The sequence below is a fragment of the Galeopterus variegatus genome, unplaced genomic scaffold (assembly GCF_000696425.1).
Source record: "Galeopterus variegatus unplaced genomic scaffold, G_variegatus-3.0.2 Scaffold2271, whole genome shotgun sequence".
Classification (NCBI taxonomy): Eukaryota; Metazoa; Chordata; class Mammalia; order Dermoptera; family Cynocephalidae; genus Galeopterus; species Galeopterus variegatus.
The window spans coordinates 80,653-95,475 of NW_007728382.1; the positions used below are offsets into that span (position 1 = coordinate 80,653).

The following is a 14,823-nucleotide window of genomic DNA, read 5'->3' on the forward strand; positions in this document are numbered from 1 at the left end:
CCTGGGCCCAGGAAGCTTCTCAGGACACGTTTTGCAAATCAGTCCCTCTGTCCTCCCCAAAATAAATGATCCCTCTCCCCAAGGTTGTGTGACTCCATCTGGTAATAACTGTGTGTGTACTCACTGTGTCTGCCACACTCATCTGTGAGCGATTCAAGGGCAGATCACATGCCAATGGGATGATAGGGGAGCACGGGCCATGGTTCCCACTGTGTCCTGAACACACAAGGGCCTCTAGAGAGTGGCAAGAGAGCAAGGAGGAAAACCCCCAAATCCAAGCAGAGAGCACTAAGCAGCAGGGGAGGACAGCAGATGGGGATACCTGAGCCTTATCGAGAAGCTCCCAGATTAAGTCCTCCTTGCCACCCACACTTCGGGCCACGACGGCATGAGAAGGGACCCGGGCCAAGTGGCACTTCTCATATTCGTCCACTGGCCTCCGGGTGTTGTCCCGGCAGAGCAGCTCATATTGGTCCCTGTCAGCCTTCTGTTCCAGGTTCTCTGAGGAGGGAAAGCCCAGATGAGCCAACTGCGAGCAGAGCTGTGAGCTGTGGTGCCCTGCTCCTCACGGAACCACAAAATGTGTGACCTGAAGAGGACTGACAGAGAATCTTTCCAAACACATTTTATACAGATGAGGAACCGGAGGCCTCGGGATTGAAGTGACTGGTTCACAGCGTCACTGCAGGCATATACAGGGCTGGGAGGCAGGAATGGCCAGGGCACCCCAAGCTGCCCACTTGTCTGTTGCTCTGCCAATATGAAGAGGACTGACAGAGAATCTTTCCAAACACATTTTATACAGATGAGGAACCGGAGGCCTTGGGATTGAAGTGACTGGTTCACAGCGTCACTACAGGCATATACAGGGCTGGGAGGCAGGAATGGCCAGGGCACCCCAAGCTGCCCACTTGTCTGTTGCTCTGCCAATAGGGGTGGTGCAGCAAACATGCGCTGAGCTCTCGTGGCCCACCGAAGACTGTGCTGAGGCCTCCACACTCTGCTCTATCTAATGCTCACAGCACTGGGGAGACAGGTAACAGGGCTGTCCCATTCCAGAGCTGAGGAAACGGAGGCTCAGAGAGTTACAATACCTGCTGAAAGTTTCAGCTAGTCTGGGACTGACACACTGCTATGCTAGGACAATGCAGGTCCCCACTAAAGTGGCCACATCCCCCTGGAGGCAGAGCCTGCTTGGGAAAGACAGGGAGGGTTGAGGGATGGGGACGGAAGGAGGCCTAGGGACCCAGCCAGGGCACTCTGCAAGTACAAAGAAAGACCAGGAAGAGCCCATGAGGGAAAAGAGCTCTTTGGTTCTCATTGTCTAAGTATTAGAAGGTGTTATGGGTTCAGCAAATTCATATGTTGAAGTCCTAATCCCCAGTACCACAGAATGTGACCTTATTTGGAAACAGGGACCTTGCAGATGTAAGTAGTTAAGATGAGGTCATACTGGAATAGTGTGGGCCCCTAATCCAATATGACTGCTGTCCTTATAAAAAGGGGAAATATGGACACAGGCAGACAAGCACACAGGGAGAATGCCATGTGAACATGAAGGCAGAGACTGGAGTGATGTGTCTGCAAGCCAGGGAACACCAACGATCGCCAGCAAGCCACCAGAAGCTAGGGGAGGGGTATGGGACAGAGTCTCCCTCACAGCCTTAGAAGGAACAAACCCTGCCAACATCTTGATCTTGGAATTCTAGCCTTCAGGACTATGAGATGATAAATTTCTGTTGCTTAGACTACCCAGTTTGTGGTAATTTGTTATGGCAGTCCTAGCAAACTAATATGGAAGTTCTATGGAGTGGATAAAATCTCATATTGAAAGAAAAGGGGTATGATTAGAGCTCCGGTGAAGGGTTACAATGTTAATTCAGTATGTCACAGAGAAAATACATTTAAAATATTTATATTATTAAAAATTTTTTAGTGATTTAGTAATGGTAGAATTAAGTTAAAAGAATCAATATGATCGAATGGCTTTAGAAAGAACTCTCCCCGCTTGGTCACTCAAAGGCCCAGCGGTGGCAGCTGCAGACCTTGGCTCACTGCCAACACTTGTTTTCATCCCTAAAGCCAGTGGATAGTCTTTCATAAAATTCTCCTTAAAAGACAATAAGGGATCTTACATAATAGTGGACAAGTGCCTTTTGGCAAAGGTAAATCAGTATGGTCTGGACAACATGTTGTTTCCATAAAGTGGGGGTATTTTCAAATACTTCCAGCACTTCATGGTATTGTGAAGTGACACTGCCCACTGGCAGAACTGGGGCAACTTGAGCATCCACAGGACATTAATGATAATTATTTGGAACAACTTGATTCTGGAAGATGAGACCTATAGGTGACCCCACTAATTAAAATTGTTGATAATAAGATATGCGTTCATTGCCAAAAGCTAACAAAACAGGTCAATGTAATAACGAGGATTCGGTGAATATTGAACGGCTGAACAAGGGAACAACAAACACTGAAATCATATTTCAGGGAAAAACACTAGGTTGCGAGACCCGTGTAAGAAGTGAGGGCTTGAAATCCTCTTTGAGGTAGCAGACGTTTATTGCAAAAATAAACTTCGCACAGTGAATATACATTTGGATTTTAAAACATTTTGCGTGGTACAAGTGTGATCCGTATCTGAAAGAAATTTAATCGGTTATAAAACCCAGAATCTGTAACTCAAATTGTCTGAAATATAATTTTGTTAGTTTGTTTCTGATAAATTGTCCAAAACTCTGAAAAGTTTTGTGGTTTTTCCAAAGAAAAATATTAGGAAGAAATACATTTTTGTCCATGGTAATAATGCTTTTGCAATAGATTTAATTGTAGATATGCTAATAAGTTCTGAAATATTTACAATAACTTGTGTGTTTGCTTAAGGTATTTGAAACATTAGGAGAACTTGTAATAAAATGTTCAGGAGAACGTGATTAAATTTGAAATTGATATTTCAATGACTAAGAGAATTGATTATTAAAGCTCGTTTTGTTTTATTAGTTGGTAAATTTACATGTTTAGAAAATTTTAGTAGATTGATGGATGGAACAAATTGAGCACTAACGAAAGTAGAAATAACAAAATGTTTACACAGAAACTTTCTATGGCAGCAGAGATCTTCTCTCATGTCTAGGTATAAGGAAACCTTAGGGCAAGCGGCAGTTCCCCTGGCTAGGGTGGGGCCCACGTGGTGTTTTGTCCATCACTTACCAAACACCGTCATGTGCCTCACGAAACACACATCCCCCTCGCCATTCTTCAGACACCTGAGGAGCAGGAGAGCCACCGTCAGGCCACTCACCAAGGACATGGGCCTCCCCTGCCCCTCCCTCCTGCAGCCCTCTGAGGGTTCACAGGGCTTTGCCCAGAGTTCCTGGGCATTAGTCTGTCCTCACAGAGGCAATGGCCTTGTCTGAGGGGCCTCTGAACCCCACAGCCAAGCCTGGGGAGGGATGGTGTGAAAGGAAGACCCTCACTGCCTCTTGGAAAGCAGCCAAAGGCAACAGATTTTTAAAAAATAAAGGCTTAAAGCCTTTTACATGGAGAATAAAGACTTTGAGTAGCCTTGGATTCCCAGCCAGTTCTGCTCTGGTTTTGAGCAGTAGCCACGTCTCTTTCAGAGCATGGAGTATGGAGCGGTGCCTGCAGGGGGCTGAGGGGAAGGTGGGGTGAGGCAAGCACAGGTCCCCGGCATGGCACAGGGAGAAGCTCAGCAGGAAGATGTGAACTGGCAGGTCCTGGCCTTTGGCCCTGCCAGGAGCCCAGGCCTGTGCTTGCAGACCCCAAATTCTCAGAGACGAGGCTGTCCCCTCAGCCCTGCCTGGTCCAGGAGGGTAACATGTGCAGACTCCAGGCTCTGGAGAGACAAGAGGGGCTTCCACACAGAAGACTGCTCTGCTAGATGGTTGGGAGCGAGGGTTGGCCGTGGGAGGCACTCAGGGCTCTGGGTTTCACACTTATGCTCTGGATGGCCTGGGACAGGCCCTGCCCACTCCCTGTGCCTCCGTCTCCCCAACTTCAGAGTGAGAAGGAGGAGCAGGGGATCTCACTCACTTGAAGGCACCTGAGTAGCCAAAGTACGGTTCATGGGAGGAACAGGCACACTTGTCTGTCCCTTTCCCAGCACACAGTTGACACAGGCTGGGGAACTTCTTCCCATCTGCACAGGGGACACAGCTGCTGGAGAAGAAGTTGGCCGCTCCTGCTCAACACAGAGACATGGACCACAGGGCATGAGCTGGCTGGGACCTACAGATTGTGTGTGTGTGGGGAGGGGGGAGTGGCCCTATCTGCGATCCCATGAGTCTGCACACCCTTCCCAGGACTGTCCTGTGTGTGCACAGGCCATCCAGGTACAGCCTGCAGGAGGGGGCTAAAAATGTCCAGGCTGGAGGGAGTGGATGGCCTGGGGTCCTGTGAGCTTAAGCATCACACTCATGCATGGGTCCAGGACTCAAGCCCATGAGAATGTCTCCCCAGCTTGTCCACTGCAGGGTGTGGGAGCTGCTGATCTACACTGCACCATGACGGTGGTCCCAGTGCCTCTCGCCTCTGTTAATTCACAACATGGAGGCTCTAAAGGGCCTAGACACAGCATGGATCCTTGCAGGTCAGCCAACAGCCAACAGCCCTTCCTTGCCTCAGGATGCAGGCCCACTCCCACCTCCCTGTCTGTATCCAGATGCTGTGGCAGCTCAAGGGGTCCCTCTGCCGGGAGAGAGTTGGGATAACTTGCTGGTGTGGGGTGGGAGCATGCCAACAGCTTCTGCATAACTGCCCAGACAGATGTCCAGTAGCATCTGACACTGAGGCCAGTGAACACCCCAAGAAACATGGCAAAACACAGTCAGAACTGTGGTCCAGGCTGTAGAACTTCACCAGATCCCTGCAGCCACTGGTACCTGTCACAGTCAAAACGTGAATGCTGCACAGGTTGGCAGGGCTCAAAAAGACACACCTTTATGGAGCTCAGAAAGGTTTGACCGTCATCTTTCAAGGGCTGAAAAGGCTCCCTAGGCTCACCTTGGCTTGACATAATCCGACAAGAAGCCTGGGGTACACAAAAATCCCTAGCACCAGTCCAGTCATCCCTTCCTTGCCTGTGTCCCAAGCCCTCACATAAAGCACGGAGGCCTGAGAGCTGGCAGTGTGACTAGATTCCCAGCAAGCCTTCCTGGGAAGCTGGGAGGGAGGTGGCCTTTCTCAGTGGGTCTCAATGATGGCGCTTGTCAAGCCAAGCTGCTGGAATTGCCAGGAAGGTGGGACCTAAAAGCTCAGAGAGGCAGAGCCACCTTTGCTAAAAAGCAGAGAAGACTCATCTGCCAGCTCCCCAGGCATGCTGGTGCACACCCCAGCAGTCCACAGTTAAAGCAGGTTACTCTGGCCCTGTCTTGGAGGCCATTAAACACACTTGATAGTGACTGTGTGACTCCAGCATGGCCCATGGGATAACTGATGCAAAAGCCCTACCTGAGGGCTTCCAGCCCCAGTTGGCTTACCTGCTTCAAGAGAGCCAGAGGGCAGCAGTATCCCGATGGGAATGTTCCACCCAGCAGACCAGCCCAGGCCCGTGTGGCAGGACTTCTTGCCTTGGAGCTGGTTCAGCTGGAAGCTGGTGCCTTTCTTCACCACGGCCACGACATAATGGTGGGTTTGTGGATCTGCAAAGGAGCAGAGAGAAAGAAGGGCTGAAGGAAGATGCCACATCATTGCTACTAATCTTCTGCAGTATGTACAATGGGGACCTGGGGGGTTCCTGGGAAGTGCCCCATCCCCTGGTAAGCCAGCATAAAGGGAAATAACAAAAACCCCTTAATTGGCAGGAGAAAGAAAACTGTCCCTTTTTAAGGCAATAAACACTATTTCTTTTTCTGCCAGTCCCTCCAAGCTAATGGAGACAGGAGTCCGAGGACACCAGCTACTATAGGACCCGCAGGGCGTTCTTAGGGAGAGCTTCAGCTCCAGGCATCCTGATGTTACTGCTTCTCTCCGTAAGGCAATAAACACTATTTCTTTTTCTGCCAGTCCCTCCAAGCTAATGGAGACAGGAGTCCAAGGACACCAGCTACTATAGGACCCGCAGGGCGTTCTTAGGGAGAGCTTCAGCTCCAGGCATCCTGATGTTACTGCTTCTCTCCGTGGGCTTTCCTCCTTTCTCGCCTCTCTATCTGCAGCTCAAACACAAAAGTTAAGGTGTGAGAAGAAGGACGCAGGGTTTTCCCAAGAGTATGCCACAGCCCTGCAAGTTGGAGTCAAACTGAAGTGGGTTGAGTTCACACACACTGATGACACTAATAGACAAGTCTGGGAAAGAGGCAAAACCCCAAGCCCCATTTTTAGACTCCCCAAAACCTCTCCTTACAACAGACACAGGCCTGTAGCACTTGTGGGGGACTTAGCACAGGGAAGAGGTAGCCAGATCCTTGTGTGTCTACAGAGATGGGCCTCCCACTGGTGTAACCCCACTGGGTGTGTGATGGACTGGATAGCAGCCCCCCCCTCAGGCTGGCTAGCAGAAGCCAGCAGCAGGAATGGCATTTCCGTCAGAATGCACAAAGCCTGCAGTTGCCCAGGGAGAACCAATCTCGCAGCCCTTGTGGGTTGGTTGCCATGACAGCCTCCTTAAATCCAAAGAGTTCCAGCACCTTTGTTCCCTGCAACTGTAATGCTGACAGAGTCCCTGCCTTTCCCACGTCTGAAGACCTGCATCCCCAGGGAAAACACACCATCTTTTGATCCATAGAATTCTGCCACGATGGGCTTCAGGTTGTAGGGGGCCAGGCCTGCCTCAAACACCAAACCTCCATCAATGGTCACAGCATCTGCTTCATTTGCCTGAAGAAGAAGAGATCAGACCATGAATGAGGCCCCTCTGAGAAAGACTCCCCTAACCCTCTGCCAGAGACACTTGCTCAACAGACACTTGCACGGCTCGTGTCTGTGCTCATGTCACCTTCTCAGTGAGGCTTTCCCTGATCGCACACTTCAAACTACCACCTCAGCATGCTGGACGGCACTTCGTTTTTCTTCCTAGTCCTTATCAACCACCTGTCAAACTTTCTTTGTTTATTGTTTGTCCCCCACTCCGGAATGTAAGCTCCATGAAGGAGGGGACATTTTTGTCTGTTTTATCCCCTGCTGAATCCCAGCACCCTAAAGAGCACCTAGCACGGGGAGGTGTTCAATAAATGTTTGTTGGGTAAGTACGTGAATGAATTGTAGAATATTTCCACCCATAGGAAGTCATGTTTTACCCTCTCAGACCTGGATTCCCACTTCAGGGATCTGTCAGCCAAGGGTTCTTTCCTTTCTGCACGAAGCAGAGACTTCATACACTTTCTCAGAAATGAGATCGGATCATTTTCCTACCTCTCATGGAAATCATTCTTTTTATTCATTTATTAATTAACATTTGATGTAATGGGTTTTTCTAAAGTTAGTATAGTGTTTCTATATACTTGCCTCCCTTTCCCTCATCCCACTTTTTCTTACAAATATTTTACAATATGTCTTCATCTGTATGTATATTTGTATCTACATGTGTCTGTATATAACTAGGACTCTATTTGGTGCATGTATCAGAAACCAACTCAAATGAACTTCAGAAAAGGAGAGGTTTAGGATAAAGACAAAGGACCAGAAGGCCTTGTGAACACCATCAGGATCAGAAGCAACAAGAACTGACATGGGTTTCAGTCCATCCCCACAGGCTCTAGGTCAGGACTGCAGGTTCCAGGTCATTCTTGCTTTTTCCCACCTTACATACATCTTCCTTCCCTGACTGCCACCTCTTCCCATTCCAATATCAGATACAAAAAGACAGCAGTCTTGTAAAGACTGCTTAACCAGCTCCCACAATTGCAAAAGGTCAAATTCTTGTAATAAATCAATCTCTCACGCTCTCTCCTCCCTCCCGCTTCCCATCCCCAAGGGTACTTCAAAAGTTTGTGGGAAAATAGAATTAAAAGTTAATATGGGGGCTGGCCGCTTAGCACACTTGGTAAAGCATGGTGTTGATAACACCAACGTCATGGGTTCATAGCCCTGTATCGGCCAGATGCCAAAAAAAAAAAAGGTAATATGAATCTTTCCATGAACTTTTTGAAGTATCCTCATATGTATTAATTAGAGATAAATAAATAAAAATTTGTGTGCATCTTTAGAACCCTTACTGAATTTTCCAAATTGTTGTCCAGAAAGTATATAGAAATTTATGATATATAATGCCAATAGCAATGCACACCAAGGTAACTGCAAACCTACCAGTGAGAAAAGCCATCACTTAAGAAATGTTGTTATATTTCTAGATGTAAACTTTTACTTTAAGAATGGTTTTATTTTCATTTCTTTAATTATTAAAAAAACATGAACATTTTTCCTTTATTGTTCATATGTTATTAGTTGTCATGTCTTTTCTGTGAGTAGTTTGTTTATACCTTGTTATTCTTAAGAATTTCTTTTAAGTTTACATAACTTCTTTATACAGTTTTTACAGTATGCTGTTTTGTTATAGCTGATGTGAATTATTTTTTGGATACAAAAGGCTTTTTAAAAAAATTTGTTATAGTTTAAAAATTTTTACATTTCCAGATTTGTCTACTTTTGTGATTTACAGATTATGTCTATTTCTTTTAGTCAAGTTGAGTCAAGCTGGGTGTTTATTTTGGTGAATGGATTAAGACTCTCACTTGATTTTTTTTTCTAAATGGCTACCCAGTAGTCCAACTAAAGAATCCTTTCTCAGCCATTTGTTTGCCTTATCATACATTTCTATCTAAATGTAGCACATGTATTGAAATGCCATGTTGTGCCCCATATATGTATATATTTATTTGTCAATTAATAATTAAATTTTAAAATAAATCTGCATATATGTAACTAAATGTATTAAGCTGAATGTTGAACATTTATCACAATTTGCATCTATATCAAATCATGCAGATAATTAGATAGATGGATGGACATATGTAAAACTGAGACTATGCCTGAATTTTGTTCTGTTCCAGGTCTTCTGTATCTGCACCAGCACCCTGTTTTTGTAACACTATTATTTAAACATGGTAGAGTTTCAGGTAGGTCTCAGCCACTCCCTGCTATACCATATTTAAATAACAGTGTGTGCTTTTCCTTAAGAATTTTATAATCATTTTACTGATTCTTTTAAAAAGACTGTATTTTGAGGAAAATATACTAAACTTATGAATTAACTTTGAGAGGATTTGCAAGTATGTGATATTTAGTATTTCCAACTAGGAATATGGCATATGTTTTCATTTATTAATAAATATTATTAATTTTTTTGTTAGTCTGAGTACATTATTACATTTTAATTAGAACTGAAAGAAGAAAAAGCAAGAAGGACATTTAGGGTACAGCCACGGAATCCTTTCAGGATATTTAGTTTGGGCTGCTCTAATCATTTCTTAGGAGAACAGCTTTATAAATATCCATTTTGAAACAGACTTTTATATTATATTTATAATAGCCTTGCAGTTCTCTCATATGCTATTATCCCAGAAATATTTTTCTGTTTATTATTTTAAATGTAATCACAACTTTGGGCTGTTTTTCCACAATTAATGACTGTTGGTATCGCTTCTCGGCCTTTTGGCTAAGATCAAGTGTAGTATCTGTTCTTATCAGTTTAATGACTGTTGGTATCGCTTCTCGGCCTTTTGGCTAAGATCAAGTGTAGTATCTGTTCTTATCAGTTTAATGACTGTTGGTATATGAAAATGATGTTAATTGTGATATATTTATTTTTTACCAAACTAATTTATTTATTAACAAATAATTATACATTTCTATTACAAGCAAACATCTGAAAATATTGATATTTTTGTTTATTTATTGCTATATTATACACATTGAGGAAGAACAAACAGCATAAGCTCTGTCTGGGAAGAATTTGGTCAAGAGACCAGTGGGGCTGGACTCTGGGTTTCCTTCTGGCTGCAGCTGGACCCCAGCTGTGCTCTACCTTTCTATCAATGAACATTAAGCAGCTATATTTTTCTCTACACACAGTCTCTGTACTTTCAGATCTTTGGGTTGTTTTTTCTCCTCTAAAGCACAGTCTGGTTCTTGTCAGGAGAAAGCAGCACACAATATCAAGAGTGGAAAAAGAAAAAGAAAGTATGGACTTTCTTCCACTCTCTTTTAGGCAGCACTGACTTACTGCGATGTCCCTGATGCACTCGAGGTAAGAGGTTCTCTTCATGCAGGTGACAAATTTATATCTTAATGCATCACTGGGAACTTCTAAAAGCAATGTTAAGTAATAATAGTGAGCTGGAGCTTCTTGTTTATTTCTGGGTCTTTACAGATTCTCTTTCAATGTAATGCTGACTTTGCTGTACTACAAGTATTTTACTGGGGTTGAATCCTTCTCTATTAGTCATTTAATTATGATTAAGATTATAATTATAATTTCTACTATCAATGAACATTAAGCAGCTATATTTTTCTCTACACACAGTCTCTGTACTTTCAGATCTTTGGGTTGTTTTTTCTCCTCTAAAGCACAGTCTGGTTCTTGTCAGGAGAAAGCAGCACACAATATCAAGAGTGGAAAAAGAAAAAGAAAGTATGGACTTTCTTCCACTCTCTTTTAGGCAGCAGCGACTTACCGCAATGGCTTTGATACAGTCAAGGTAAGAGGCTTTCTTCACACAAACAACGCGGAGACCATCTGCTGGAAGGACTTTTTTCATATTGTCACGGAAACTGTGGCACTTACTGGCCTCATGATCCGACACGGCGCACCATCTCACGGTATTCTCAGGGACAGCCAGACACAACCCTGCGGGAGAGAGGCCAGAGGTATAGGGGACCCACTCCCTGAGCTGGAGGAGAGACAGCACCACCCTGGAAAGCCTTGCCAGCCACCACCTTCTGTCCTGCCCTCCTCACTCTCGTCCGTGAACACCACAGGGCACAGGTTCCATTGCATTCTGAGACTGGGCCAACAGAAGGGCACCTTAACGGGCTCCTGGTTTCCTGCTAACGCTCTGTACTGGCCAGAGGGATGCAAGCGTGACCATCAACCCCCAACTGGAGATGACAGTCTGCTCCTCAGTATTCTCCTTCCCTCCTTCCCTCACTGTCATGCCTCCCGGCCTAGCCGGCGAGCAGCCGGTGCCTTCAGCCGACCGGCCCGCGAGGCCAGCCCTCTGCTGCCGGGCGAGGGTCCGCACCCCGGGGCGAGCCGGAGCACCTCGGGGCGCGCTGGGCTGACCGCCCTCCTCCACGGAGAGATCCCCGGGGCCCAGGTTAGTTGCTAGTTTGTAGCACCCAGGTCCCTGGCCCCCGAACTGTCATTTCACCAAGCAGCTCCAGACCCTTCGGGCCCGAAGCCGTCCACGGGGCGAAACTGTGGCCCTTTCCCCTGGGAAAGCACGCGCCTCCACGGACGAGCGCACGACGTTGTGAACACGGTTCTCAGGGATTCTCAGACCCTTTCTCCTAAAGCGTCTCCACTGGTCACTCCGGGGTTCTCCCGGAGGCTCCCACAAAGGACACTGTCCCCTGTGCTCTGGGAAGCCGAGGCCAGGTGAAGTGCTGAACGGGGACAGGGCTGCTCCTCGCCCCGCAACCCGATCCTCCCCAAGTCTGTGACTTCTGCCTGGGGACGTCCTCTGACTTTAAACAAAATTCCAACCCAGCGCTGGGAGAGTGCGGCGCTGGGAGAGTGAGGCGCTGGGAGAGTGAGGCGCTGAGAGCGCAATGGCGCTCCCTGGGCGGGTTCGGATCCTATATAGGGATGGCCTGTGCGCTCACTGGCTGAGCGTGGTGCGGAGGACACCAAGCCAAGGGTTGCGATTCCCTTACCGGTGAGAGAGAGAGAGAGAGAGAGAGAGAGAGAGAGAGAGAGAGAGAGCAAGCAAACATGAAACCTCACATATGCTAAGTGCACAGTCGATTTATTATCACCAGGTGAACACAACCGCACAGCCGGCACCTAACCAAGAACAGCACGTTGAACAGAACGTCCCAGAGCCCGGACAGTCCCCTGGCTCCCTCTTCCGCTCACTTCCCATCTCTCCTACAAAGGTACCCACTGTCTTGACTTCTAACCACATAGACTGATTCCGCTGATCTTTGAACTTTATAGAGATGGGGTCATACGATTTGTACAGTTTTGTATCTGGCTTCTTTCACTCAAGATTATATTTGTGAGATTCATCTATGTTGTGGTGTATAGTTGTCCTTCATTCGTCCTCAGTGTTGCGTGTTATGTAGCACACTTTATCTTTCCTCCTGATTGTAATTTCCAGTGTGGGCTTTTATAGGTAGAAATCTCATTTTCCATTTGTTGCTCGTGTCTGAAAAGCAGGGTTTTTGTATGTTGAGCTCAAATGCAATAGCTTTGCTAAATTATCTTACTAATTCTAACGGTTTCTTTCGGATTTCCTATGTACATCTTTATGTTTTTTGTGAATAATGTCAGTTTTGGTTTTTTCCCTTTCCTTTAGGTTATGACTTTCTTCTTCTTGATTTACTGCACTGACTAGGACTTCTGTCACATTTTAGTAAATGTTTTTAGTGCATATAGGTAAGTATATTCTGGAGGGTATTTCCCCAAGAGAGTAATCCTTGGGTCATAAAGCGGATATAGGTTCAGCTGTTATAGACACTGCCAAACAAACTATTACTACAATATTGAGTAGAAGTGATGATAGATGGAGAAAGTTTTCAATCACTCACCATTATGCAAAATGTTTGCTGGTGTTTTGTTTTGTTTTAGATATTATTAACCACACTAAAGTTCCCTTTCTTCCTGGGTTGCCTTTTTTTGTTGTTTTTTTTACATCACGGATGGATGTTGAATTTTATCAGGTATTTTTCTGCACAGAAGATAATGAGTCCCCCTCCTTTTTATGTTAATGTGGTGAACTATTCTAATTGATTTTTAAATGTTAAACTATTACATTTCTGGAATAAACCCCAATTGTTCATTATGTATAATGCTTTTTATATATTGCTGAACTTGAATTGATAGTATTTTGTTTAGGATTTTTTGCATATATGTTTTGAGAGAAATCATTCTGCACTGTTCTTTTATTTTAATGTCCCTATAGGTTTGGTTTCTAGGTTATGAGGGCTCATAAAATGAATTGGGAGATGTTACTTTTCTTATTCTCTGGAAGACATTGTGTAAGAAGAGTGTTATTTCTTTCTAAAATGTATGGAAGACTTCACCAGTGAAGCCACTTGTGTCTAGAGTTTTTTTGTGGAAAGGTTTTCAATAACAGAATAAGTTTCTTTACAGTTAGAGAAATATTCAGATTTTCTGATGCTTCAAGCTTCAGTATTGGTAAGTTTTGTTATTTAAGAAATTGTACATTTCATCTAAATTTCAAATTTATTGATGTAAAATCCTTCATGATATTACCTTTGGGCATTTTTAATGTGTGGAGGATCCTTACTGTAATCTTTTTCATTGCTGATATTGGTAATTTATGTTTTCTTTTTCCTTGGTCAGTATTGCCAGGGTTTTATCTATTTTATTATCATTCTCAAAGAATCAACTTTTGGCTTTGTTGATTTTCTCTGTTGTACATTCATTTATTATTTCACTGATTTCTGCTCTCTTGACTTTCTTTGGGTTTTGTTTTTTCTCTAGCTTTCTAAAAAGTAAGTTAAAATCATTGATTTTTCAGTCTCTCTTACACTCTAATATATGCCTATAAAGCATTCTTTTTCTTGATATATTATAATCTCATGGTCATTCAGTTCAAAATGTACTCTAATTTTTATTGTGATTTCTTATTCAACTTACGGTCTATTTAGAAATGCATTGCTTGATTATCCAGGTGGGTCGATAAGGTTACCCACCTGGGGTCCTTCAAATGTGGAGGAGACAGGGAGAATAGTGTCGGAGAGATGCAGTGAGAGAAAAACTCTACCATTGCTAGCTTGGGAGATTGAAGAGGGTGAGGCCACCTGCCAAGTAAGTGGGCCACTCTAAAGTTGGAAAAGGCAAGAAAATGGATTCACCTATATAGCCTGCGGAAAGGCACATAGCTCTGCTAACATCTTGATTTTAGCCCAGTAAAACCCATTTCAGACTTCTGATCTTCAGGACTGTAAGATAAGAAGTTTGTGGTAATTTATTTCAGCAGTAGCAGGAAACTAATACATTTGGTACATTTACTGGAGCCTCTCTAAGGAGTGGCATTATCTTTTTATCTCCCATTTTATGGAACTTGTGCCAAGTATCTTATGGAGAAAACTGGCCCTTTATCATGCTCAGTTCTCTACACCTCCCTTCTCATTGGGATCTTGCTTTCACTTCTATTTCTCCAGTCCTGAGACTGCCGTAAGCTCTGATGGTTTCTCTGTAATCCAGCAGTGGCCCTCTGTTCAGGCAAAGCCAGATGCCTCTTGCCTTGTGAACATAAGTGACTCATCCATAACTGTCCTGGCTCTTCCTTTATTTATTCATACTTTTGAAAGGAAGCAGGGTCTCTGAGGGCAGAGATCACTTTTTTCTTGTTCAATATTCTAATCCTAGGTAGGAAAATAGTGCCTCATATAAGAGAGGGTTCAAAGAAAATCTCAAATAGATGAATAAGTGCACATAAATGTCTCAACTATGGGTTGAGAAATCTCCTCTGCAGGCCTGTGGACAAAAATCAAATAGCGCCCAGAGGTGACCATTTCTCCCAACGTTAATGATCCACCTAAAGCTAACACAGCCCAAATCCAGTAGGGTTAAGTTGCCTTCTGACCCCAGAGTGGAGCAAACTCTAAAAATTTCTACAGGGACAAAGTCATATAGCAAAGAAAGGACATCCAAAGTGCTGAAGTCATCTCTTT

General features: G+C 44.6%; 1 protein-coding gene across 1 annotated transcript in view; it reads right to left on the reverse strand.

Moving 5' to 3' along the window:
* LOC103597300 (inhibitor of carbonic anhydrase-like) overlaps positions 1-10,227 on the reverse strand; it is a 38,878-nt gene extending 28,651 nt beyond the window's left edge. Inside the window, 6 exon segments of the mRNA XM_008581123.1 lie at positions 323-501; positions 3,214-3,269; positions 4,057-4,204; positions 5,502-5,663; positions 6,729-6,837; positions 10,181-10,227. Coding sequence (XP_008579345.1) covers positions 323-501; positions 3,214-3,269; positions 4,057-4,204; positions 5,502-5,663; positions 6,729-6,837; positions 10,181-10,222 — 696 coding nt within the window. The 5' untranslated portion in view covers positions 10,223-10,227.
* Positions 10,228-14,823: the final 4,596 nt, after the last annotated feature.